Source organism: Rhodamnia argentea, chromosome 11 (assembly GCF_020921035.1).
Source record: "Rhodamnia argentea isolate NSW1041297 chromosome 11, ASM2092103v1, whole genome shotgun sequence".
Taxonomy (NCBI): Eukaryota; Viridiplantae; Streptophyta; class Magnoliopsida; order Myrtales; family Myrtaceae; genus Rhodamnia; species Rhodamnia argentea.
The window spans coordinates 6,250,994-6,277,688 of NC_063160.1; the positions used below are offsets into that span (position 1 = coordinate 6,250,994).

General features: G+C 40.0%; 1 protein-coding gene across 2 annotated transcripts; it reads right to left on the bottom strand.

The window, feature by feature from the left end:
* LOC115742128 (heptahelical transmembrane protein 4) lies at window positions 1-25,397 on the bottom strand. Of its 2 annotated transcripts, none has more exons than XM_048272482.1 (6): window positions 25,383-25,397; window positions 9,119-9,125; window positions 4,603-4,873; window positions 3,992-4,251; window positions 1,920-2,238; window positions 1-788 (listed from the first exon to the last, which is right to left on the bottom strand). In XM_048272482.1, the coding sequence occupies exons 4-6, from the start codon at window positions 4,246-4,248 to the stop codon at window positions 135-137; spliced, it is 1,230 nt and encodes a 409-aa protein (XP_048128439.1). In that variant the 5' UTR covers window positions 4,249-4,251; window positions 4,603-4,873; window positions 9,119-9,125; window positions 25,383-25,397; the 3' UTR covers window positions 1-134. The 2 variants fall into 2 exon arrangements, with proteins under 2 accessions (XP_048128439.1, XP_048128438.1); XM_048272481.1 differs by having other exon boundaries at window positions 4,583-4,873.
* Window positions 25,398-26,695: the final 1,298 nt, after the last annotated feature.

The window sequence follows — 26,695 nt, forward strand, 5'->3', positions numbered from 1 at the left end:
TTGTGTTTTACTTGCTTGAAACAATGGAACTCCCAGGTTTACATGTTGCCTTAGTTTTGCGTAGTTTTACAGATAAATCATAGGCAGAAATCAAATTTATACAGAGTTCCTCTCTTTTAGTAATGTCCCAGGGTTCAACATCCTTGCAGATCCCGCCATCCAAGATAAACCAAACCTGCACGATAGTGTGCGTATGCGCCTGCCACCACCAATACATGGAAGAGTTGATGACTATGTCCTGCAATGTCGAATTTTCCGGGGTTCCACCTCTCTGGTATCCTCATGGCGTAAACAAGTGCTCCGAGACCATAAAATGCTCCCATCAGAGCCTCGTACCCAGTAGTGTGGAGAGCCTCAGGGTGGTGCCAGAACAAGAAGAGCTTGTGGAGGATGGGCGCTACTCCGGAGAATCCCATCCCGAAGAAGAGCGATGCGCGTACTGTGCGGAACTCGGGGTTCTGAAAGACTGGCAAGAGGGAAAACAAGATGGTGGCTATACCCAAAAGGGTTATGAATCCCATGTAAAGGTTGCAGAAGAAGGGATTGCACATGAACGAATAATATACGGGTGGGTAAAATGAAGTGGCTATAAGAGCTGCGATTCCGGCATAATCAAGCCTGAGCATGATGTATGATAAGCGCTCAGAATGGCACGATAGGAGGTGGCATGTGCTACTGGCTAGCAAGCAGAACATCGCCCCACCCATAAACACGAAAAAGGGCCACCGTGTAATGGGTCTGGTCACAAGTGGAGCTATAATGTTCAACACATCCTCTTTCATACTCCGCTGAAAGCAATTGAAGCGTAGCAAAGATTAGTTCGATCTGGAACATAAACGGACAAATAAGAACATTCAATTGCAAGTAGTAAAACAGGGAGTACATGCCAGTTGCAAAGATACATGATGCATGGGCATATATGCGACGAAACTCAGCTGATTGAAGCAGACAAATTGCGATCATTATTACAAGACTATTGGAAGCCTGCCAAATGCAACAATTCATTCTTGTGCCGCAGATGATGCCCACTTACAGAAAGATGGACTGATTGTATACGTTGATATACAAATGAAGTACTATTTCTCATCATGAGCCACAACCAATATACCTTTCTAGATGAAAAACTTTTGAAGACTGAAGATGCAGATATATGCATAGTAAGTCCAAATTAGGCTATTAACTACTAGCAGCTTTGTAACCACAAACCAATTTCCATAGAAGTTTACGTCTACAAATTCTAGACGTATTTCATAGACACATAACATAGGCACAGATTGCACAGAACAGAAGAAACTTGGCTGGGCCACAAATTTCTTTTCCATCTTGGAATATCAACATCCTAGCCATGCCCGGTTACTTTGCTTCAAAATGTATGTCGACACAAAACTCTCTTTTAGAAGATGGAAGAGCCACAGTACATCTAATTCCTGCAAGCCTACATGTAAACTAGGGCATCAACTACTTAGCATGATACATTACAACAATCAAGGCTGGAGATGCATGGGAATGAGATTCTTTTCAAAATTACACCTTCTAAGAAAATCTTCTGGATTGATGAAATTTTTGCATTGGAAAAACATACAAAGACCATAGACGACCCTAAGTAACTTCTTTTATCTGATGCCTAAGAAAGAAACAGACATTATTGAAACAAACAATTCTATAACAGAAATTCTTGGCACCAAGAAAGAGCATGAGAGAGACATCAGAACAAAGCAATTTATGCAGAGTACACTATTACACCATTGATTTTCCTTCCAGACTATCTGAAGATTTAATGAACCTCCACAGACACACACACACACACAAAGAGACATACACATAGACATAAGTACACACCATGCAATTAAAGTTTCGGTGGAATCACATAAAATAAGTAACTTAACAACAAGGAGACTTTATAAAGGAAAGAGCACTACCAGAACACAAACATCAGTGTGATTATGGGAGAACCGCTCAGGCAAACAATTATACAGAAGTTCCACCACATGCCAGCTAGATAATGATGGCAACAAATCCATGGAAGGCATGGATGTCCTTAACTCTTCCCTGAGCTTGTGCAGATCAGGCATATGAGGCAAGGAAGGGAGGGATGTCCTCAGTTCTGCGTGAATTTTGTGTAGATCGGCCTTTCTCAGTACATCAGGGAGATGTAAAGAGTGGATATCCACAACATTTGGAACCTTAGAAGCAGTATATATGGTGAGGGAAAGAAATATGAAGAATCCAATCAGATGGCTGCAAAATATGACAAGAGATGCTTAGAGATCAAATATAGTTGTCAACCAGAAAAATGCTATTCAATATCATTATGGAGAATGAAACAAAGTTGCAGTTCTTGGGGAGACATGGCCAACTACATATCATAAAGATGACGCCTTTCAGACAGAATAGTTAGTTTCATATATTTGAAATGGGAAACATAACTGACAAAACAGAGCACATCTTATTTTCCAATAAGCTGCTGAGCTACTTTCTTAATTATTTCTGATTATGAGATCTATATTCACATACTTTTTCAAAAGCAAGAGCCAAAATGAGATCTCCCCTTACTGTCAAGCAAGAGCAAAAAGAATCAGAGAGACTGTTTTATTTGTGCAGGACATTTAGAACTTCAAGCCGCTGAAATCAAAGTTTCACCATCGTCTAGTCACCCATACAATAATCATAAGGAAAATTCCTTTGACATTTTGGACAAACACATGACAACTGGATTTGATGCATCAGACATCAATCAGAACTAGCTGCTACTAAATGACTTCAAGGACAAGGCAATATATGATCTTGACTAATAGAAGTACATAAATTTTGTGGATTAGAGCTTCTATTAGTACAACGGTAAACATTTTGGTGCTTTCCTATGAGCTACCAGAGAAATACTTCTATAGATGCAATCATTTCAAAGAGCCTGAGGAAAATTATGGTGAAGGATCTGAATACAGCAGGAACCAATCACATATTCAAACTACGTTCCACGGCTAGTCTGGACCATTTAACCAGAGAAGTACAAAATTATTCGACGCATTTGACCAACATCTAGCCATACATCGTCCAAACAACAAAGAAGAGAGAAAGAAAAGGGGAACTTCATGTCTGAGATGATTAAAATTAAGGCATTGAAACTGCATAGACAAGTCAACAACCACGATATTTGGATTTAGAAGAGCACAGGCATTTTTCAGGAATCATCTGGTCAAAGTAACCCAATTGAAGGCACCATAAATATGCTATGTAAGACAAAGGGACTCTTGATTCCAAGGATTAGCAAGCACTAAGACAAGGCACTAAGTCCTAGTAATTCTTACAATGACAATTTGCAAATTTAAAGCTTCGGGCATGCACTTGTGTGCTTATAACTCCAAAAGTTGGAAAAGCTAGCCAGATCCTTGGATTGGCTTTACAACCAAGTAGAGTATTCTACTAGATCCTTACTTCACCAGATAAGAACCTCGAGATCTTAATCTTAAGATGACAAATTCCTGAAAGATTGAGTCGGCATATTTCGTTTCTTCTTAGAAGAACCAAACCATTTTAAAAATCTCATACTCATTTGAGCTAAGAAATAAAGTTGAAACTTCAATGTATAATTGGACAAATCGGCCATAGTAGTGCTCCTGCACCATTTTATTTCAATAGTGAAAATCAAAGGAAGCAACAATGCAGCTGCAGAGAATAAAACTTATGAACTACAATTTTTTTTTTTTGGTTGAATATGAACGACAATTTGCAGTCCAGTATATTTGACCAAAAAATCATAGGAGCTAATGCGTAGTTCTTTGGCTGTACATGTGGAGAACTGAAAAAGTTCCCATCAGATTGCAAGGTGTCTTTGATTTGATTAAAACAAGCAGCCTGCTGAACCAATCTTCCAACCGTAACCAAGTGTGAAGCAATCAAACAACCCAACAAAAAGCCCGCAAACTATTTGAAAAAAGGAGCTAGTAAAGTTCGAAATTCTGTAAACTGGTAGCTGCAAATGAAGAAAACTTACGTCCAAACGTTCAGCGTCTCGTTATGAATGGTGAAGATGCTAAGAAAAGTTTGCTTCAAAGGCCACTCAGCTCGGTAATGTCCGACAATGTACTCATTGTCCCTCAAATACGCGGGTAAAGAGTGGTATTCAACAAGCTGATACTTCACCTTCTTCCACAACCTCTTCCCTTTTCCTTCACTCGTGGACAGTTGCTGACGATGGCTCTCCATTGTTTCAGAAGACGATTCCGATTTGTTGACCCTCTTTCTTGCCATCCTCTGATCGAGAACAAACACGAATTCTTAATAATCTCTGTTGGTTGGAACAAAGAAGAGTCGGTGATCTCAGATCACACGACTTAAGACAGCAGGCACACGGTCAGAGCCCATTTCTCTTTCCAATCGCACGCAAGACACCTCGAAATGCTTCATTTGCATAAATTATGTTTCAGCCAAAGAACATGATGACAGAGCAAATGTCTATCAGCTTTTTCCAGGTGAAATACCAGAGGATCACTCAAAAGAATTGCCAGAACCATCAAGAACCGACCCAGAAGAAGAAATTACAATTGAACAAAAGGAAAAACAGAGAAAGGCAAAACATGGGTACCTGAAACATAGGAGACCCACCAGCTGAGACACGAGACCCAGACGAGGATTCCTTCGAAAATCGATCCCCACTATTTGAAGGCCCCTTGGAGGCGGAGAAAGTCGGAGCTCCGGAAGATCGCCGAAACCGAAGCGACTCGAAAAGTCCAACCCCACCGAGCCTCGTGCCAATGGTGGCGGCAACAAATATGCAAACTTTTCTTGGTGGAATGATAGCTGCAACTTGCGCGTATGTACCGCAAGCCGGGGGGAACAGACTTTGAAGGTGACGGGGCCCTGAAAAACTGAGGAGGAGAGAGAGAATCAGAAGATGCGGAGATGCCGAAGGAATTATTACTGGATGGTTTGGTGGATTTTTCACGGGTTCCGGGTTCTGCACGGCTCGGGTTTTCTCCGAGGAAACGAAATTTGGATCATAGGACGTGGTTAATCTTACAAAGCAATTGATTGTCAGGAAGATATTTTGCCTTTGGTGGGACCCTCGTCTGCCTGAAGGCTAAAAATATCGGACGCCCCATTTTGGAGTTGCGTGGTCCCCCCAACTTGTGTTAATGTGCTTCTCGCTATTGCATCTCTTACCTAGTAAACTTTAGTTAGCTCAACCTGAAAAAAAAAAAAAAAAAATTGGGTGGACATTAAACAAAATAAATTTGCTTAATAGTCTAGTCAGTTAAAAGGACATTATCGTTACCACAAATCTATTGTGGTGCTAAATCTTTCTGGACAGTATTCGGGTGCCGCAGCTCTTTAAAAACGATTACTTAGATGACTTCGACAACTTAATTTGACAGAATATCGAAGATTCGAAGGGGATGTGATTTCAATAATTAAACGAATGACTATAAAAAGTGTTCGTATTATGTTAATCGTTCTTAAAGTTTTGGCACCAAAAATATGTTCCAACCAACACCATGGAATGCGTCGATTTTTCACGAGTGGAGAAAGCTCCCCACACATGCATAGCATTTGCGGTTTATTGTCATAAGGCTCCAAACTTTTTTATTTATTCTCAAAGCAGAGCAAAGTTAGAGAATACGCAATTTTAAAAATAAGGATGGAAGGCGAGAAAATTTTGCTTATTTTCTAGTTTTTTTTAATTAAAGAAAAGCAAATTAACTTTTTCTATTTGAAATGAAATCATCATCGAGAGAGAATGTTTGCTCCATAATTTTGCTTCTGAAAAAAAGGGCAAAAAACTTGTGGCAAAGTCAGAATATTTGCTTTCGGGGGAAAGTGTTGATGTTTAGAATTGAATTGGCACCAATACAAAAAACTTAGAACCGAATTGACACCAATAAAATGTTTAGGACTGAATTTGCATCAATGCAATAGGCTTAGGATTTTGTTGACACTTTTCCCTTTGCTTTAGAAAATTTAGCTCATGATGTCGGTTTTGTCGAAATTCATACTTTCGAAAATTTCGTCGTTGTAACCCTATGAATGATCGATTTAATGCTAAAACATTATGAAAAGTCACTTTTTAGTAGCAAAAGTTTTTTAAAAGCGTCCCGTTAAGTGATTCTTTTTGGGACTGGTGGTCTCCACTTGGAATGATTTATTGAGATCGTTACATGAATCTTTCGATCTATTTGTCGAAAGTTCCAGGGTGATATCATGGTTGAGGAGAAACGAATGAGATGAGAAAAGATTTCAATGGTTGACTTGAAAAACCAACATCTGGAGACTCACCTAACTAGTCAATAATAATGACCCTCTAGATCTCATTGACTCCCAAAGCATCAAACAAAATATCCAAATTGAAAAGGAAAAATGACAAAAATAGCCTCTGAATTTTGGCCCAATGTGCATTGCTGGTCCTTGAGCTTTTAATTATTCAATGTAGTCCTTGAATTACCGCGCACGATCAACTTTTATTTTGTTCAATGTGATCTCTGAATTTTTGATACATGTTCAACTTAATCTTTGAACTGTATGAAAAACTGAAATTCATTGATCACATTTCATATTGGGCCAAAGTAGATGGACTATATTGAATAAGTTAAAAGTTCACGAACCACGTTACACGTTATACTAAATTTCGTGTACCATTTTTGTTGTTCTTCCAATTAAAAATGAGAGTTCAGCTGATTCGTGCAAGGGGAGTAGGTAGACGTGGGTAAGTTGATCACGTGTGGTGCCCATTATTCTATTCGACATGTTCGATAAGTTGCGTTAATGTCCAAGCAATAGATCGTGGGATTCGTGGTCCAGGCCGGGGATGCCCACGGAACGGCCTAACCGCCATAATACGCCGAGCGGGTAGGTCGGTGCATGATGACAATGTACCACAAATTTATAACGGCTTGAATAGCCAAATTAAACGACAATATTCCACGAGCTATCTTTCAAAGAAATTAAATTACTTATGTTAAAAAAAAAAAAAAAAGGAGATGGCGTTGGCGTTGGCGTTGGCGCTTTATTTTGAATCGAATCTATTCAAGCCTCATCATTTTTATTTTATTTTATGGATGATGACACAAATGATCTATAAACTTTTATCGAAAATACAATATCTTTCACGAATTTTTAATTTATTTAATGTGATCTCTAAATTTTTTATACATGTTCGATTTAGTCCCTGGATCGTATGAAAATGTTCCATGTTGTTCTTCCACTAATTTAGGTTTAGGGACAAGATTGAACTTTTTAGTTAAAATTATCTAAAAACTCTTAAATGTATTGTACCTTTGTCGATTCATTCGTAAACTTTTTTGTTCTGCCAATTGAGTTCTAAACTTTTTCACGTTTTGTCTATTGTGTCTATCGTGCTAATTGTGCCTGGAAATCGCTCACATAGATGCTAACCGTCATACGTGATACGGCTGACGTTGATGTGAACAAATTTTAATAATATTTTATTATTTTATTAATTTTCTATTTTTTATTTTCTCTTCTTTTCTTTGTTTTATTTTTTCTTACGGGGTCGGCGAGGGCTTGGTGACCCTCGCCCACAATTGGGATGGCCTTGCCCGGATCTTGGCATGTTCGAGCCCTCGCTCGTAGCCAAGGAAGGCCCAGTGACCCTTGCTCGCGGCCAGAGAGGGACCGGCGACCCTCGCCAGCCACTAAAGGAAAAGAAAAGAAAGGAAAGGAAAGGAAAGGAAAATATAATAAAAAAATTTTTAAAAAAGAAAATAATTAAAATATGACTAAAATTAATCCACATCAATGTTAGCCGTGCCAAGTAGGACGACCGGCATCCGCGTTAGTGATTTTCAGTAAAAATTAATAGGATAAACTCAATTGGCAAAATATGAAAAGATTTAGGACTAACTTAGCAAAATTAAAAGGTTTATGATTGAATGGGCAAAAGTGTATTAGGTTTATGACCTTTTGAACAATATTTTCAACATTTTCTATACAGTACATGAATTAAATTAAATAAGTATCAAAAGCTCGTGGACCACAATAAATACATAAAAAATTCAGGAACGACATTGCATATTGAGCTAAAATTCAGTGACAACATCAAATCAATTTAAAATTCAGAGAACACGTTACATATCGAATTAAAGTTTTATGAATCATTTCTATCATTTACCCGGTTCTTGAAATATCATATTTCCCTAAATACTTTTTGTCTCTTTTGAGTTTGGTGTTGCTGCATGGACGCTTCTTCCCTTTGATCCTTCCAAAACACGATTTCGGCTCGATCGAGAGCCAACCAAGAGTCGGTCCGATGCTCTTTGCAAAACTAGCATGAAATATTCGTGTCGCGTCATCCATGTGCTCGGCCAACTGTGTGTACACGTGTATGGTGTCACTTTCTCAACCCATTCTTTTCCTTACTCTTCTCCATTTTATGTTCTCAGCCAAATACCCAAATAAAGGAAGGATTTAAAGTTTAGCACGATGTTTCAAAGTCATTAAAGGAGCGCACAACATTGCATCACCGTAACAATTTCAACACGACTTTTAAAAGTTGCCAAATCACATGCACAAAAGTAGGCCTTTGTGACGGAAATAACGTCCGTCAATATTCCATCTATAACCGAAAGATTCACGTATTTTAGTTCAGAAAATGAAGAGAAGATTACTAAAAAAGTCATAGACTTATTACAATTTGATCAATTCTATCTCTTTTTTCTTATCAATTGAGTCATAAATCTTTTTTATTTGTGCAAATTTAGTCTATCCGATCAATTTTGACTAAAAATCGCTAACATCAACTCGGATGTCTAACATAGCACGACTAGTGCCGACGTGGACTTTTTCTAATGATATTTTAATATTTTTGTGAATTTTTGTAATCTTTTTTTTTCCTATTTTCCTTTCCTTCTCTTTTTTTTTGGGGGGGCAAAGGGCTAGCAACCCCGGTTGGGACTAGACAAGGGTGTTGCGGCCCTCGCCAGATTTGGGCAAGGGGCAGTAACGTCCTCATCGGCCCTCGCTTGTGGCTGGAGACCTTGGCAAACCAACCCCCCCTCCCTCGAAAAAGTAAAGAGAAGGAGAAGAAAATAGAAAAGAAAAGAGAAAAACAAAGGCAAAAAAAATATAAAACTATTAAAATATTGTGAAATTTGTTCACGTTAGCACCACGGAGGACGGTTAGTATCCATGTCAATGATTTTCAAATAAAATTGCTCAGATAGATTGAATTGGCATAAATACAAAATGTTTAGGACTCAATTGACAAAAAAAAATTTATAATTGAATTGGCACAATTACATCGAGTTTAGAATTTGTTTGGTAATTTTTTCGAAAATGAAGGACTTGAAAGTGTAACCCATCCATGGGTGGCTCGATTGGTTAGGGCACACATGGGATTGTGTGGTTAGGCGCACCGATCCCGGGTTCGATTTCTCAATTGAGCACATGTGATTTAAATAGGGGGCCATAGCGGTAGGTTGCTTTGCTAGTCTCCCCCGAGGAATAGTTGAGGTGCGTGTAAGCTGGCCCGAACACCTCGGTTATAAAAAAAAAAAATGTAAGCTCGTGAAAAAATCGAAGTCCATCAATCATTGCCAAACTCCCTCCAAGTTGGAGCGAGAATAGGAATAAAGTCCTATTGTCCGCTGACAAATTACGCTGTGGAAGAGATTCAAAGCCATCTGCATATTTTGCAAGAATAGAAAATTCATGCTAAGTTGAATTCTGGATCCGTTACCAGAGTGCATTACGTTGAGGAAAGCAGTAAACCCAACAAGAATTATGTCGAGAAACTTAGCCTATGGTAGATTGTCACTCCCCAATTCCCGGATCCACAATAACCCTACCAAATCGCCTCGGGTAAAAAAGAACAATATCCCAGGCACGTCATCGACCTATTATTTTTATCTTATTATTAAGCGCATGTGGAACGTGCAACTCCTAAACAATTATAAAATCTACAGCGATAGAAAAGCAGAATGACAAACAAACAACCACGTCAATCAACATCAGCCACGATCATTTTTATTTATTTATTGTTAACTCTGAGAAATATGTATATACAAGCCATATCTCAAGGCCACTTCTTATAACCCTAAAAAATACCAGATTAGGGTTAAGGGTTAATACTACTACATGCTACTAAAAAAGAATCGACGCCCACTTCCAGCTCTCCATAGCTAAGGGCCCGAAAGATGGTTAACAACAACGGGATGAGATATAAATCTCGGTGAGTTAACGTATAAATTCGAGCAGGACACCGACTTGCTCAAGGCAACCTATACATGCAAGACAATGTCGATGGTAAATCAATAGCATGCAATCCTCGCAACGCTTTACTTATCACGGGGTCAAATTTCAAACCAACAAGAAATCATCAAACACATACAAGCTTACCCCGCCTTAGTCCACACATTTAACAGTTCATGTATAACATGCAATCAATTGCATACAACCAAGGCATATAACCGGAACACTCATCACAATTTGCACATACGATGCATCAAACATGTTCCAATTATTAATGATCGTTCTCGGTCTTAGCCCAACCATGCTCTTTTGGTAGAACCAGGCACCGTTCCATTTCTTCGGCAATGGCAATCAACAAGCCATGTGGTTCCAAGTACTATCGGTATGGACTAACAGTAAGACATTCATATAGGGAGCATCAGTCCATCAAAAGCTGCGACCGACATTTGACAAATCGTGTGTTTTCAAGTACCCTCCGCACGAACTTACCGGGCTCGAACCCTCATACCCCGATGGTGTTGGCTTCATCCTCACGTACCCGAGGGGACGGTATCCATTATGTGATCACACAAGTACGACAAGCAATCAACCAATTTATATCTTTGCACTTAATCCAATGCACGCACGGTCGTGCTCAAAACTTGGCTCAATGTCATTTTAATGCGTAAAATTTAGTCCACACGTGGTCACATGGTTATAGTTTATCAACTAGACTTTGCATTTATAAACAGGATGATCAATCATCAAATTCACATCAATAATGACACTCAACCGTCATCGGATAATGAGCCAATAGTAATCACCCAATAATTACACAATAATCACCAAATAATAATTAATTAAAAATTAATTAATTAATATGACTCAGGCCAATTAAAATAACAGTAACTAATTAACCTTATTACAATTAACTAAGTTCACCTTAATTAATTAAGGTGATCTTAACCAGTCAACTCGCCTTAGTTCACTTATCCGGTTACAAACATTTGGCACCACAATAACAAGTCAACTCAGCTTCAATCACTTAATCCAACTACGATTATTGTCCCAACCATAATTAAGTAACTTTATTTTAATTAATTTGTCCCACTTTAATTCATTAACTCGTTTTGTTTAATTAATCCGAGCTCCGATTAATTGTCACCACGATATTTAATCGACCCAACTTCGGACAAATAATTCGATCATTATTCCCATTTGTGCGGTTGCAGATCAGGAAATTCCTAATCGATTACATTTTGAAAAGATTTCGATATCTCGAGTATCTTGGATAGATTTTCAAATAATCACAAGATTTCACAAAAAATCAAAGTTCCAATATGCAATCCCCTCAATCTGGCAAGTGAATATATTTCAAAATTTTCAAGCATATCCAAGATTCAACTTTTGACGTGCAATCTTTCAAATTGGGCAATTTTTCAGGTGTTCGAATTTTGCAAGATGAGATTTTTACCTTAAGCCGAAGATGAACGAACTCCGAGGATAGCTCTCGGATCACGGATTGGACTTGCGGTGGTGAACGTCTACGAAATTCACGAGTTAGGGGTTGCTCGTGGTGTGGCGGCTCTTGCGGCTGAGATGTTGTGACACGGCTACTTGTTGACGTATGAGGGGAACTCAATCTTGAGTGAATAGAAGGAGCCAAAGAACGCCTGATAATCTTTCTCCTTTGTCGTTACTGTGATCTTGGGCATTTGCGACTCCCTTGGCGTTTTCTGCAAGTGAAAGCCACAAACAAATCCTAAAAGAACAATAAAAAATGAAAAGGAAAGAACAATGGGAAGAGCAAATATATGATACCGTGAAGAATCGACTTCCCCCTTTTCTTGTCCCTTTCTTAATTAGGACCAAATCACAGCCACCACGTCCTTTCTTTTTGTTACGAATATTCTCTTGTGAGACTGCTTTGAAATTTGTTAATCACCTAGGCACCTGCCGACAAATTCAAAGAAAGCGAAGATGACACGAGCGAGGGAAGAGCCCGTAGGTACTGCAGTCCGCCCGGGGACACTGCCGAGAAAACGTCAAATTTCTTAGACAATCCTGAAGGATTGTATCGCAAACCGATCCAAAACGATCGCACGACGCACAATTTATCCAGATTCACCCTAAAATAGGGTTTCGTCCCGCAAAGAGATTTCACTATGATTTTTGGTTTACAGCCGCACAAACTCGTTACAAATGATCAGCCAAAAAACGAGCAAATATATATATGCCATAAATGGGCCCAAAACCTAATTTATCTGAAACTCTTTTAATCACTCAACAAATGAGCTAACTTAAACAAAAGTCCAAATCCGTTGAGGTTTCAAGGGCGCTGCCCCGACCCTCCGCCCACTCACCGGCGAGCGGGGCAGCCATCCGCTCACCGGAGAGCAGAACCCCCACCCGCCCCGCCCGCCGACCGGGCAGCGGGACACCCGTGTCGAGGGCGCTGCCCCCGAACCCCCGCATCTCATGCGCAGGAGTCACATATTGTCGGATCATACTTTAGTTTTCCTAAGCTCACGTAGGCATGCTCCTTGTGAGAAACAAGGATCCTGGAAGTATTCGCTAACTCCAACAAACCCCGCAAACACTAAGAACAGAATTTATATTGCAGAGAAACTGAGAAAGTTTCATTCGTTGCTAAATATAAGATTGAAGCAGAGGCGTTGCAAGGCTGGTCATCCACGCGGGTCGTGGCAGGGCTGATCATTGTTGGTGCCGCTGACATGGTGGGACTGTCGAGATCGTAGGCAAAGGGAGCTACTCTGATAGAAGTTGCTTGAGGTCATCGGGCTCGTCTTTGATGCCGATTAATGAAAAGAGGGCAGCCCCGTCGTCGACCAGCTCACGTTGCCCGCTCGTTTGATCATGAGGAAGCTTGGAAGTCAACACCGCTTGCTCCACCGCTTGGACCTTCACTTCTTTGGCCTCTCTCGTTCTCTCTCGTATGTGGAAAATTCTCCCTATATTATTTCTCTGAACTGATGGCCGTGTATTGAAATTGAATGGCCTCTTCTTTGTGAACCCTAGACATGCTTATTTATAGAGATAGATTTAGGATTACAAATTACCGAATTATTGCCCAAGTTTTCTTTTAATAAATCAATTTTCCTACTTGGCACTTTTATTACCAATTTTCTGCTCCCTACTTATAGTTATGGACTTTGCCCGAATTTGGTTCTCTTGTGGGCTCAATCCAAATAATTCAAATGATTCAATTAAGCTCAAAATCTCGAAATAAGTCCATCCACCGACGATCCAATCAAATGCAAAATGTAAAGCAATGGATGCTAAAAATAAACATGAAAGATGATTTTGTTATTTTTATTTAGAACTAAAATTAGTTCTAATTTTTTATGCAGAAAGATCAATCAAAATTTATGTGACAACATAAATTTATAATTTTTTTACAGTACGTCAAAATTCCAAAGCGTCACAACTCTTCCCTCATTAGGAAATTTCATTCTCGAAATTGAACCACTGTTACAACTCCTTGAACAAAAAAAAAAAGAAGGATACGAGACTCTTCATAACTTCCTCACTTTCTTGTGTTGCACCCTCAATTTCATGATGTTACCAAATCATCTTGACCAAAGAGATAGTCTTGCTCCAAAGCACTTGCTCTTTCTTATCCACAATCTTCATCGGACGTTCCGTGTACGATATTCGTTCATCCAATTCGATCTCCTCAAAACTTAACACATGAGTTGGATTAGGTTCATATTTTCTTAACATCGACATGTGAAAAATGTCTTGCACCCGAGAAAGTTTCAGCGGCAACCCAAGACGATGCGCCAGATTTTTAATTTGCTCCAAAATCTCGAACGGTCCGACATATTATGGCTTAGCTTTCTCTTTTTGCCCAACCGAGATGTCCCTCGCATAGGACATTTTCAGAAACTCTTGATCTCCCATCTAACACTCCAAAGGTATGTGCCTTTAATTGACATAACTTTTCCGGCGGCTTTGAGTAGTCTTTGAGTCTTTGTCTAATGATCTTTACAACATCTATCGATTGTTGTACCAACTCAAGACCAATGATTTTTCTTTCTCCAACCTCATTTCAACACACTAGCGTCCCGTGTGGTCTACCGTACAAAGCTTTAAAAGGCATCATCTTGATACTCTGCTAAAGGTTGTTGTTGTGGGCAAATTCAACCAAACGAAACTGTTCCTCCTAACCGCCTTTGAAATCCAAAACACGGACTCGTAACACAACCACAAGTGTCCGAGTTGTCCTTTCAGACCGGCCATCTGTCTACGGATGATGGGCTGTATTGAACCGCAGCTTTGTTTCCAACGAAGTCTGCAGACTTTCCAAAAGGTGGCAGTGAACTTGGGATCACGATCCGAAGTGATCGTCACTAGCACTCCATGCAAAAGCACTATAAGTAGCACATGTAAGTTAGCATACCCGTCTAAGGTGAAATCATTCTATACGATGACAAAATTCACCAACTTTGTCAATCTATCTGCCACAACCCAAATCGAATCACTGCTTTTTTAACTCCTTGATAGAACCATCACAAAGTCCATTGTGATATATTCCCACTTCCACTCTAGAATTTCTAGTGGCTGCAGCAATCTACCAGGCTTACAATACTGCATCTTAACCTGCTGGCACATTAAAAGTGTTGCCTTAAATTTCGATCCATCTTCGTATTGTGCAGATGAATATTGTGCTTACTGTAACGGGCTTCCTATAAGATTTTCTTCTTACCAAAAACAAGATTCTTATGGTCATTATCTCACTTAACTTGATGGCCTCACCAAGCTTTTGCTGCGTACTCTGACCACTTGTCTTCTTTATTTGCCACATCTCGCAATCTTAACTTTATACTAGGTCATCACCGACCTTAGTAACTCCTAGATTCATCTGACAACCTCACTATATCATTCACTCATAACTTGCCACTACGAACCTCTCTTGTTCGTTTCCACAATTCCTCGTTCCTCCTACCCGCTTGTGTTTCCATTTATTACAGTCCTCAAATAGTATGCACTCTACCACGACGTTGTTGGGTCTCCGATTGATTAACTAATTCACACGGGCCTCAAGTCATTTTAAGGCTACCCTAGTCACACAGCAGAGAGGGCTATCTCTCCGATTCACACTCAAAGGTACAAATAGACTTTTAACAGTACCACAAGATAGAAATGCATCACTTATTTGCGATATCTCAATCCATACATAATCTTTCATCCGATGCTCAAGATACAACGTTACGCACTTACAAAATATATTTTTCACTTTGAGAACCAACTTTAATATCATAAGCATGTGCAGTGCCTAATCGTCCTCACCACTTTTCTCACACCATTCGCTTCGCATCAATCTTTATCAGTTCGAACTTTCTAATTCCCTAAGCGACCGTCACATCACGTAGATTAATTGCCTATGTCAATTTATAACTTCTTATCTGATCAATGTCCAAACAAAATTCCTATGCATTCAATCACATTGACCTTTAGTTCAAAAGTTCGTCATTCACTTTCTTGCGACCCTTTTTTTGTTTTTTCAATTAGGATCATCGATAAAATCAGTAACTTCAACCATCAAAGTGACACACAAATTCAGACATATACTTCACAATTATCAATCACTACAATTCCATATCTACAATCATTTCAAACAAGCTAACTACCAAACTTTAATGATTCAAATCTAAATCTTCATCTTTCGAACTTCTCATCTAATCCACCTATCGATCGCTATAGTCAAATTTGGTTGTTAACAATCTAAAATCATGATCATATAATCCAACTGGCCCTTCATCCATAAGCAAATCACTAAACCTTAAGCACATTCACCCGCCCAAATTTATGCTTAAAACTTCCTGGTTTTCATTAGCTTCTTTGTGTACCTCGGTCATGTCACTATTCGGGACCATTAATGGAAGTCGATAACTAAAGCCATCAAAATACAACACAAGTTTAAACTTATATGATCCACAAATAGTAGTCGTCTCATTACAAATCCATATTCACAAGTCAAACATATCTATAGGCCTTTTTCCAATTTGACTATCTATAACTAACTTATAACCGGGATATTCTATGGCGGACAGTCCACTATCCTTTAGCGGGGTCGATCCAGGTTATCTTGCGGAGCGTTCCCGCATGGTTGTCCTCCTTGCGGTGGCTGCGCTTGCGCTTCCCTTTGTCTTCACGGACAATCTTTTATTTGGTAGCCATACTGACCACATCCAAAGCAAGCTCCCATCCAAAAAGGACACGGGGCTATTCCATGCTTCCGCTTATAGAGTCGGCACACACTATTGGGGTGGAACTCTGGCTTCTTCACCGCATTCTTTCGGTTAGGCAGAATAGAGTGCTTTCCTCCTATCATTAGACTTTTTTCCAAACCGGTGTCTATCCCTTACAGAGGACACGATCCTCGATCCAGACGCAACTACCCTTTCAGCTATGTTCTTCTCCACAAGCTGGGCCATTCAAACAACTTATTATAATTCTTAAGATTCAGCAGCACCAGTTGATCCTTAATCTTGGGTTTCAAACCATCTCAAAATCTCCTTGCCCTAATTATAGGGTCTTCGATCATTCTTGGCGCATACTTTGACAGCTCGGTGAACTTTACCTCAAATTGATCTACTGACTTCTGATTCTGTCAAGGGCGCAAGAACTCAACCATCTTTCGCTCTCTCGCACAATCCAAAAAGTACTTTCCATAAGAGGCTTCAACGAAGGCGTCCCACATCGGGACCGTACCTTCGGAAAATATTTTTCTTCATATGGCTTCCCACCACGTACTAGCGTCACCTTATCCTTCTCAGAGCATCTCAGCAAGGCAAAGATCTTCTCCAACTCCTTGATCCATAAGGTTGCAGCCTTTAGATCACCTTATCCTGAAAACTTCGGCGGCTCGCACTCTAAAAACTGCTTTACCAACTTAAACATTGACCATCTACCATTGCTGTTTCCAGCCAACGGGTTTTCATGCAAAGCGGCGACAGCAACAACTTAGTTCCTTACTTGTTGCCCAATTATATTTCCTAGTGCTTCCATTGCTCGCAAGAGTCCATCAACTCTAGGATCTTCTTAAGCTTCTCCCCTATGAACCCTCACATTACGGTTGCTCATTCTGTAGGCATCTTACGGAGCCCCGCTCACTCCAAAGCAACATGTAATGAGAACTCGAGCATACAGCCTTAAACCTTTGGATAACAAACACATGCACTGGATTTCAATTCTACCAACTATCCCAAAAACCCAACGCTCTTATTACTCCAAGCCATGACTAGATGGTTAATACCGACCTTGCTCTGATACCACCTTGGGCTGGGTTGTCACGCCTCGATCTCTAGGCCCGTAACAACCCTATAAAATCGCCTCAGGTTAAAAAGAACGATGTCCCAAGTACGTCATCGACCCATTATTTTTATCTTATAATTAAGCGCATGCGTAACGTGCAACTCCCAGACAATTATAAAATCTACAATGATAGAAAAGCAGGATGACAAACAAACAGTCACCTCAAAACATTAGCCACAATCATTTTTAATTATTTATTGTCAACCTTGTGAGGTACGTATATACAAGCCCTACCTTGAGGCCACTTCCTATAACTCTCAATAATATCATATCAAGGCTAGGGGTTAACACTACTCCGTGCTACTCAAAAAGAATCCACGCCCACTTCCGGCTCTCCCGAGTTAAGGGCCCGAAAGATGGTTAACAACAATGGGGTGAGATATAAATCTCGGTGACTTAACGCCTAAGTTCGAGCAAGACATTTCCTTGCTCAAGACAACCTATACATGCAAGACAATGTCGATAGAAAATCAATAGGATGCGATCCTCACAACGATTTACCTATCACGAGGTCAGATTCCAAACCAACAGTTAACTATCAAACACATACAAGCTTACCCCGCCTTGGTCCATACATTTAAGAGTTCATGTATAATATGCAATCAATTGCATACAACCAAGGCACATAACTAGAATATTCATCACAATTTGCACACACAATGCATCAAACATGTTCCAATTATTAACGACCGTTTTTGGTCTTAACAAAACCATACTCTTCTGGTAGAACCAGGCACCGTTCCATTTTTTGGATAATGGCAACCGACAAGCCATGTGGTTCCAAGTACCCTCGGCATGGACTAACAGTCAGGCATTCCCGTAGGGAGCGTTAGTCGGTCACAAGCTGCGATCGGCATCCGATAAATCGTATGGTTCTAAATACTCTCGGCACGAACTTACGACACTCGAACCCTCGTACCCCGAGGGTGTCGGCTTCGTCCTCAAGTACCCGAGGGGCCGGTATCCATTATGTGACCATACAAGTACGACAGGCAATTAACCAATTTATATCTTTGTACTTAATCCAATACATGCACGGTCGTGCTCAAAACTTGGCTCAATGCCATTTTCATGCTTAAAATTTAGTCCATGTTGTAAAAGTAAACGGCGATCTTTGGAATCAACTCAGAAACATAACGCCAACTTGAAATATGAGAGAAGAGATAAGAGAGAAGTGGGGAGCAAATGTTAACTCTTTTTCATTGCCTCAACAAGTTTACAAAAACCTCTATTTATAGGCTAGAGGGTACATTACATTGGGAGAGGAAAAATCGCTCATGGAATGTGAAAGGTGCAACATCAATCCATATCAATGTACATCAATCCATATCAATGTATTTGTAACATACATTGGAAAATGAAATGGTGAAAGGTGAAGCATCCACCTATAATTAATATATTTATAACACTCCCCCTTGGATGTTCACCATTTTTATTATACACTGTTTAAACTGCCTCATTAAAAACCTTGCCAAGAAAAACCCAGTGGGACAAAAAACTCGGCGAAGGGAAAAAGAGTACAGTGTGTATAATACTCCCCCTCATTGTAATAGTCATTGCACGTAGGCTGCCTCATTAAAAACCTTTGGCAAGTAAAAACCATATGGGAAAAAAACTTACAAAGGGAAAAAGAGTACGACCATAAACCTTCCGGATTCCATCCTTCGAGGATGGTTAATTCGCTCCCCCTGATTGAAGTAGTCGCCTAAGTCGACGCATCCCTATTCCATATACAAGTTTTTCAAATGTGGAAGTAGGTAGGGATTTAGTGAACAAATCTGCAAGATTGTCACTAGAGCGAATTTGATGAATATCTATTTCACCTTTTTCTTGAAGCTCATGTGGATAAAATAACTTAGGTGAAATATGTTTAGTTCTATCACTTTTGACAAATCCATCACGCACTTGTGTAATACAAGCCGCATTATCCTCAAAAAGTATAGTGGGGGCATCATGAACCGAGGATAAGCCACATGAATCTTGAATGTGGTGTATCAAAGTTCTTAACCAAACACATTCTTTGGCGGTTTCAAATAATGCAATAATCTCATAATGATTTGAGGAAGTAGCAACTACACTTTGTTTTACCGACTTCCATGAAACCGCCGTACCTCCACAGAGAAAAACATAATCGATCCGTGACTTGGCATTATGAGGATCAGACATATATCCAAAGATCCCGAATATCCCACCAATGTTAAATCTTTGTTTCTTTGATAAAGTAAACCAAGATCAACAGTTCCTTGAAGGTAACGTAGGATATGTTTAACGCCATTCCAATGTCTTCGGGTTGGATTGGCACTGTGTCTAGCTAGAACATTTACTGCAAATGCAATATCGTGTCCGGTGCAATTTGCAAGATATAACAGTGCTCCTATGGCGCTAAGGTAAGGAACTTCAGGTCCCAACCTATCCTCGTTTTCCTCTTTAGGCCTAAATGGGTCCTTGTCCACTTTAAGTGAACGTACCAACATTGGTGTGCTAAGAGGATGAGATTTATCCATGTAAAATGTCTCCAATATCCTTTTTGTATAATTAGACTGGTGCAATAAAACTCCTTCCGGGAGGTGCTCGATCTGCAGGCCAAGACAATACTTGGTTTGACCCAAGTCTTTCATTTCAAATTCCTTCTTTAGGCAAGAGCGAGCTTCTTCGAGCTCTTTTGGGGTTCCAATTATATTTAGGTCATCCACATATACGGATATGATGGCAAAGCCATTTGATGACCTTTTTATGAACACACACGGATATATTACATTATTTACATATCCCTGCTTCAGGAGGTAATCACTTAACCGATTGTACCACATACAACCCGATTGTTTAAGACCATACAATAATCTTTGCAATTTGATACTGTACATGTTGCGATTTTCATTCTTTCCCATCCGGGGAATTGAAAATCCTTCGGGGACTTTCATATATATATCGGTGTCAAGTGACCCATATAAATATGCAATCACAACATCCATTAAGTGCATATCTAGATTCATACTTACTGCCATGCTGATCAAATAACGGAACGTAATATTATCCATTATGGGAGAATAAGTGACATCAAAGTCTATACCGGGTCTCTGCGAAAACCCTTGGGCAACTAGTCTCGCTTTATATCTTACCACCTCATTCTTTTCATTGTATTTTCTTACAAACACCCATTTATATCCAACGGGGATAACATCTTTGGGTGTTCGGACAACGAGTCCAAAAACACAACGTTTATTAAGCGAGTCTAGTTACGCCTTAATTGCCTCCTTCCATGTATTCCAATCTGAACGCTTCTGGCATTCAAGAATGGATTTTGGTTATGGATCCAGATTATCTTTTGAGACGATCGGCGCTGCTGAGGAGGCAAATGAGTCGTCGACGACAGTTGTAATTCTATCATATCTCACTCCCGTGTTCATATAATTTACTGCAACCTCTATATTAACATCAACCAAATCCTCATCGTTTCCCAAATCAATAGGATTTGGTCGTTCTGTATTCCCGGAATTGTTATTTGGGGCATTTGCACTAATTTCACCGGGATTGCTTTCCTCTGCGGGAGGCGCATTGGGTGACTGAATGTTTTTTCTTTTCCGCGGATTTATGTCTTTAGCCCTCGTGGGTCGTCCACGCTTCCGGCGTTGACTAGGCTCATCGGACATTTTTGGTCCCAAGGGGATCTCCACTCTAGGTGGTGCGTTTTCTGTAGGAATATGGGACTTAGTCACCTCTTTATGATCGGTAAATGCATCCGGCAGTTTACTTGCTAAATGTTGCAAGTTAATAATCTTCTGAACTTCAAGTTCAGTCATGCTTGTACGCGGATCAAGATAATTCAATTGATCTTCCTTCCAGGAAATTTCACGGCATTCTTTAAGCTTCAGGCTTTCTCCCCCTAATGCCGGGAAATGTGCCTCATCAAATATACAATCGGCGAACCGGGCAGTAAACAAGTCGCCCGTCCGAGGCTCCAAGTATTTTATAATAGATGGAGATTCATATCCCACATAAATACCAAGTCGACGTTGAGGCCCCATTTTGGAACGCTGTGGAGGTGGTATAGGAACATATACGGCACAACCAAATATTCGCAGATGGGAAACATCGGGTTCACATCCACGTACAAGTTGAATCGGGGAGTATTCATGATATGCAGTGGGTCGAATTCTAATCAATGATGCAGCGTGCAATATCGCATGTCCCCATAAACTAAAGGGTAATTTAGCTCTCAACAGCAACGGTCTAGCAATCATTCTTAAGCGTTTGATTAAAGATTCCGCTAAGCCGTTACGTGTATGTGGCACAGGATGCTCCACGTTTATCCCAATAGCCATGCAATAGTCATCAAAGGCTTTAGACGTAAATTCACCAGCATTATCTAATCGGATCTTCCGGATTGGGTAATCAGGGAATTGTGCACATAATTTAATTAGCTGAGTGAGTAATTTTGCGAAGGCCATATTACGTGTTGACAACAGGTCAACGTATGTCCATCGCGTTGAAGCATCAATCGGGACCATGAAGTATCTAAAAGGTCCACATGCGGGGTGGATAGGCCCAGAGATATCTCCTTGAATTCTATGTAAAAATATAGGAGATTCCACCCTTACTTTAGTAAGAGACGGCCGTACAATTAATTTACCCTCAGCGCACGCATCGCATACATAATCAATGGGTGAAGGGAGCCCACGATTTGTTAATGAATGTCCAATTGAATGTGTTAATATTCGGCGCATCATATTCGACCCCGGGTGACCCAAACGGTCATGCCATGATTGAAAACCTTCTGGGTTTGTGAACTTCGGGTTCATCGCAACATGTTTATTACTCACATTTATGTAAGTATAATATAACCCGGAGGAGAATGATGGTAACTTTTCCATAATTTGTTTTCTGTATCCACTCATCTAAGTTAGATACAAGTATTCTTTACCACCTTCGGTCTCGGTTTCAACGTGAAACCCATTGGAACGAATATCTTTAAAGCTAAGTAGGTTCATTTTAGACCGTGGGCAAAATAAAGCATCATTAATAAAAATTTCTGTGCCCATTGGTAATATTACACGAGCTCTTCCGGAGCCTGTAATTATATTACTATCGCCTGAAATAGTGGTAATATTCCCTTCGCATTTTTTTAATGCCTCAAAGAACTTCCTCTGCTGGAGGATAGTATGTGTAGTACCACTGTCTACAAGACAAAGAATACCATTGTTCTCCTCGAGATAATTACTCAGCATCATTGATGACTAACATAAAAGAATAAGAAATGAAATTATAATATTAAACGTGAATATTGTTCAAAAACTAAGAGAATACATGTGAATAAACATAAACTTATATATATTGCTTAATCTAAATCCAAAAAATGATCAATATCAAAAGATGTATTGTCAAGAGATGATTCTTTATCCTCCATAAAGGGCTTGGTTGCAACATTGGCTTCCCTTTTTCTCTCATCTTGTTCCCTTTGATAGAGGTCAACCAGGTGCTTTGGGGTGCGACAAGTGCGAGACCAATGGCCTGTAGAACCACATCTATGACAAACATTGACACCAACCTGGTTAGGTACTTCCGGACCTTCTTTTCTTTGTGGACTACGTTTAGGTCCTTGTGAACCTCTATCTCAGCTCTTATAAGGCTGATTTTTCAAGTTACGCCCTTTGCCCTTCCAATGCCGGTGACTCTTGTTTTTATGACGTGCAACATGTGCTTCGGGCACGGGTGCAGATCCGATAAGACGAGAGTTATGATTTTGCATCAATAACTGGTTGTGCTTTTCCGCTACAAGTAGTGCAGAAATTAATTTCGAATGCTTTGAATAATTCTTTGCCCTATACTGCTGCTGGAGTACAAGGTTATTGGCATGGAAGGTAGATAATGTTTTTTCCAACATTTCAATCTCTATGATCTGCTGGCCACGTAGTCTTAATTGTGATACAATTCGATGAATAGCAGAATTATATTCTGCTACGGACTTAAAATCCCGAAAGCGTAAATTGATCCATTGAAACTTGGCATGAGGAAGGACCACTTCTTGTTGATGATCAAAGCGATCCTTCGGGGATTGCCATAGAATTGCAGGGTCCTCCTCAGTCAAATACTCGGCCTTTAAATCTTCATGTAAATGGTGGCGAATGAAGATAAGAGCCTTAGCCTTTCGGGCCGGGGTATAATTAGATTCTGGGAGAATAGATCGACTAAGATCTAATGATGTTAAGTGTATCTTGACATCAAAAACCCATGTTAGATAATTACTTCCGGTAATATCTAACGTTGCAAACTCTCTCTTTTTAATGTTTGACATACTTAAAAGAAAATGTAGAGATGTTAGATAATGAAGAGGTAAATATGTGTTACCTCGAGTGATATCCAAGATTCTAACCGGTTCGTGCCGATAACGTGTTGTAAAAGTAAACGGCGATCTTTGGAATCAACTCGGAAACATAACACCAACTTGAAATATGAGAGAAGAGATAAGAGAGAAGTGGGGAGCAAATGTTAACTCTTTTTCATTGCCTCAACATGTTTACAAAAGCCTCTATTTATAGGCTAGAGGGTACATTACATTGGGAGAGGAAAAACAGCTCATGGAATGTGAAAGGTGCAACATCAATCCATATCAACGTATTTGTAACATACATTGGAAGATGAAATGGTGAAAGGTGAAGCATCCACCTATAATTAATATATTTATAACAGTCCATACGTGGTCACATGGTTATAGTTTACCAATCGGACTTTGCATCTATAAACGGGATTATCAATCATCAAATTCACATCAATCATGACACTCAATCGTCATCAAATAATCAGCAATATTAATCACCCGATAATTACACAATAATCACCGAATAATAATTAATTAATATCACTCAGGCCAATTAAAATAACTGTAACTAATTAATCTCATTACAATTAATTAAGTTCACCTTAATTAATTAACCGGATCTCAATCATTCAACTTATCTGAGTTCTCTTATCCGATTCTGGACATTTGGCACCACAATAATAAGTCAACTCAGCTTCGGTCACTTAATCCGACTACGATTATTGTCTCGACCATAATTAATTAACTTTATTTTAATTAATTAGTCCCACTTTAATTCATTAATTTGTCTCATTTAATTAATCCGAGCTTCTATTAATTGTCACCATGATATTTAATTGACCCAACTTCAAGCAAATAATCTGATCATGGTTTAAATAAATATATCCGGCACCCGTTAATTATTCTAATCGCAAACAATTTCAGTTGTTCTAATCGTTAAACGCAGTTAACGCCCTAATAAGAGTTTAGGGGTCGACTCACAAACTCTAGCAGTCGATGTCGAGTCGGGTGTGCTGGCGAAGGTGACGGTCGAGGTCCGTGAAATGGCGGTCACGTGAGTTCAAGTCTCAATCTCGGCGGTACATGAAGGGTAAGGTTCGGTTCTAGTTTCGGGTAGGGTCGGGTTGGCGGTACGGGCCGAGTCTTGGTTCGGGTCATTGGATTTTGGGTCGGGTCGAGTTTATGGTGGGGCTTCGAGTTGGATCGGGGTTTTATGGGCGGAGGGCCGGCATCGAGCTACGGAATAAGGGAGATGGCGGTTGTGGGAGTCGGATCGGAGCCGACCGGGACATGGCGCGGCAGAGTAAGGTGTCGGGGTGGCTTGCCTTGGATGGTTTGGTTTCTCGGGACCTGGGGTTCCCGGGCGGCCGGCGACGTAACGGGCTGGCGATGGAACCGGCTGGACGAGGTCCGGAGGAGGCGAGTGGCTGGGTGGTGGTGTTGTCGGGTGGGGGGTTGCCGAACCAAAAGAAGAAGAAGCAGATGTAGAATGAAGAAAACGAAGAAAATAAGAAGAGTGGGGTCTTCGCAGTCAACGTGGTCAGAAGAGAGAGAGAGAGAGAGAAGACTTGGGGAGGGGAAAATAACGTGTGTGTGTGTGGGGGGTTGGAGGGGTCACGTAGGGTTACTGGTGGGGTTTTTTAGTGGGCCCCACCAAGTCAAATCAAACTTTTTAAAAATTTCGTCATGTAGTGAAAATATCTAGGGCATTTCAGTAATTTGATAAATGGGTACTGGTAAGTCATTTAGCTCAATCGACTGATGACAAATTTGATATTTTCATATTTAGAGTTCGGGGCTAGGTTTAAGCGTAAAGGGTCTCCACATTACGAGTCAATGTTTGACTATTTTCACTTGATTTTTTTTTTTTGACCGACGCCTTCGAGCAACCAATTATCGTCTCTTAAATCCTCAAAATTCAAATTTATTGTTCACACCGAAATTTATAATTTTTTTTACAGATGTCAAAATTTCAAGGCGTCACATAGATCGTGCAGTTGAACCTCAATCACAATCGAGATTATACTAGAGAAAAAGCAACAAGAAAACAAAGATACACTAATGCTCCGTTTGTTTCACATAAAATATGACCTTTCCGGAAAATGTTTTTCAGGAAGTCATTTTCCAAGAAAATGATTTCCTTTTCCGATGTTTGGCAAAAACTTGAAAAAGTTTCGGAAAATATTTTCCGCCGTTTGGTAAGGAAAATTCGTTTTATTTTAAGTTCGGAGACTTGATTATATTAATTTTTTAATTAATGCCCTTCCGGTACCAATTTCATGAAAAAAGTTCAATTTGGCAAGTTCGATGAATTCTGACTTGAAGTTCCAAGGTGAAATTTTTTGGATTTTCCTTTTATGATTTTTTTTTATATTTTGAAATTAAAAAATAAAGGAAAATTAAAGTGAATTGGTTCAAGATTACCTTTCCGAATTTGAAACAATATCAAATCGATTCGATCCTACTTGCGGATAGGGTCGGCGATGGTGAGAACGGCGGTGTCTCAAGCGAAGAAGCCTCACTGTTCATGGTGAGTTCTAGGGATGCTTCGGCAATCTCAAATCAAAATCAATTCCATATGTCAACTTATTGCGCCCATGGAAATTGCCACCTTGCAAGGTAGGAGACTCGCAACCGTGCTCTCTATTGTGGCCGTGAAGTCTCCAATGAATTTCCGTGGCCTCAAAAGTCTCCCGTGATCGGAATCCGCAAGACGAGTCGCTTGGTTGTTGTCACTACTTAGTAAGGGAGCTCATGGGTGACTGCTATGAATCGTTTTCTTGGCGAATGTTCACCATCGGGGCAAACTTGTGAAAATAGAGAGAATGGAGCTTCGCCCGGCCGTTAGCAAAAGCGCAA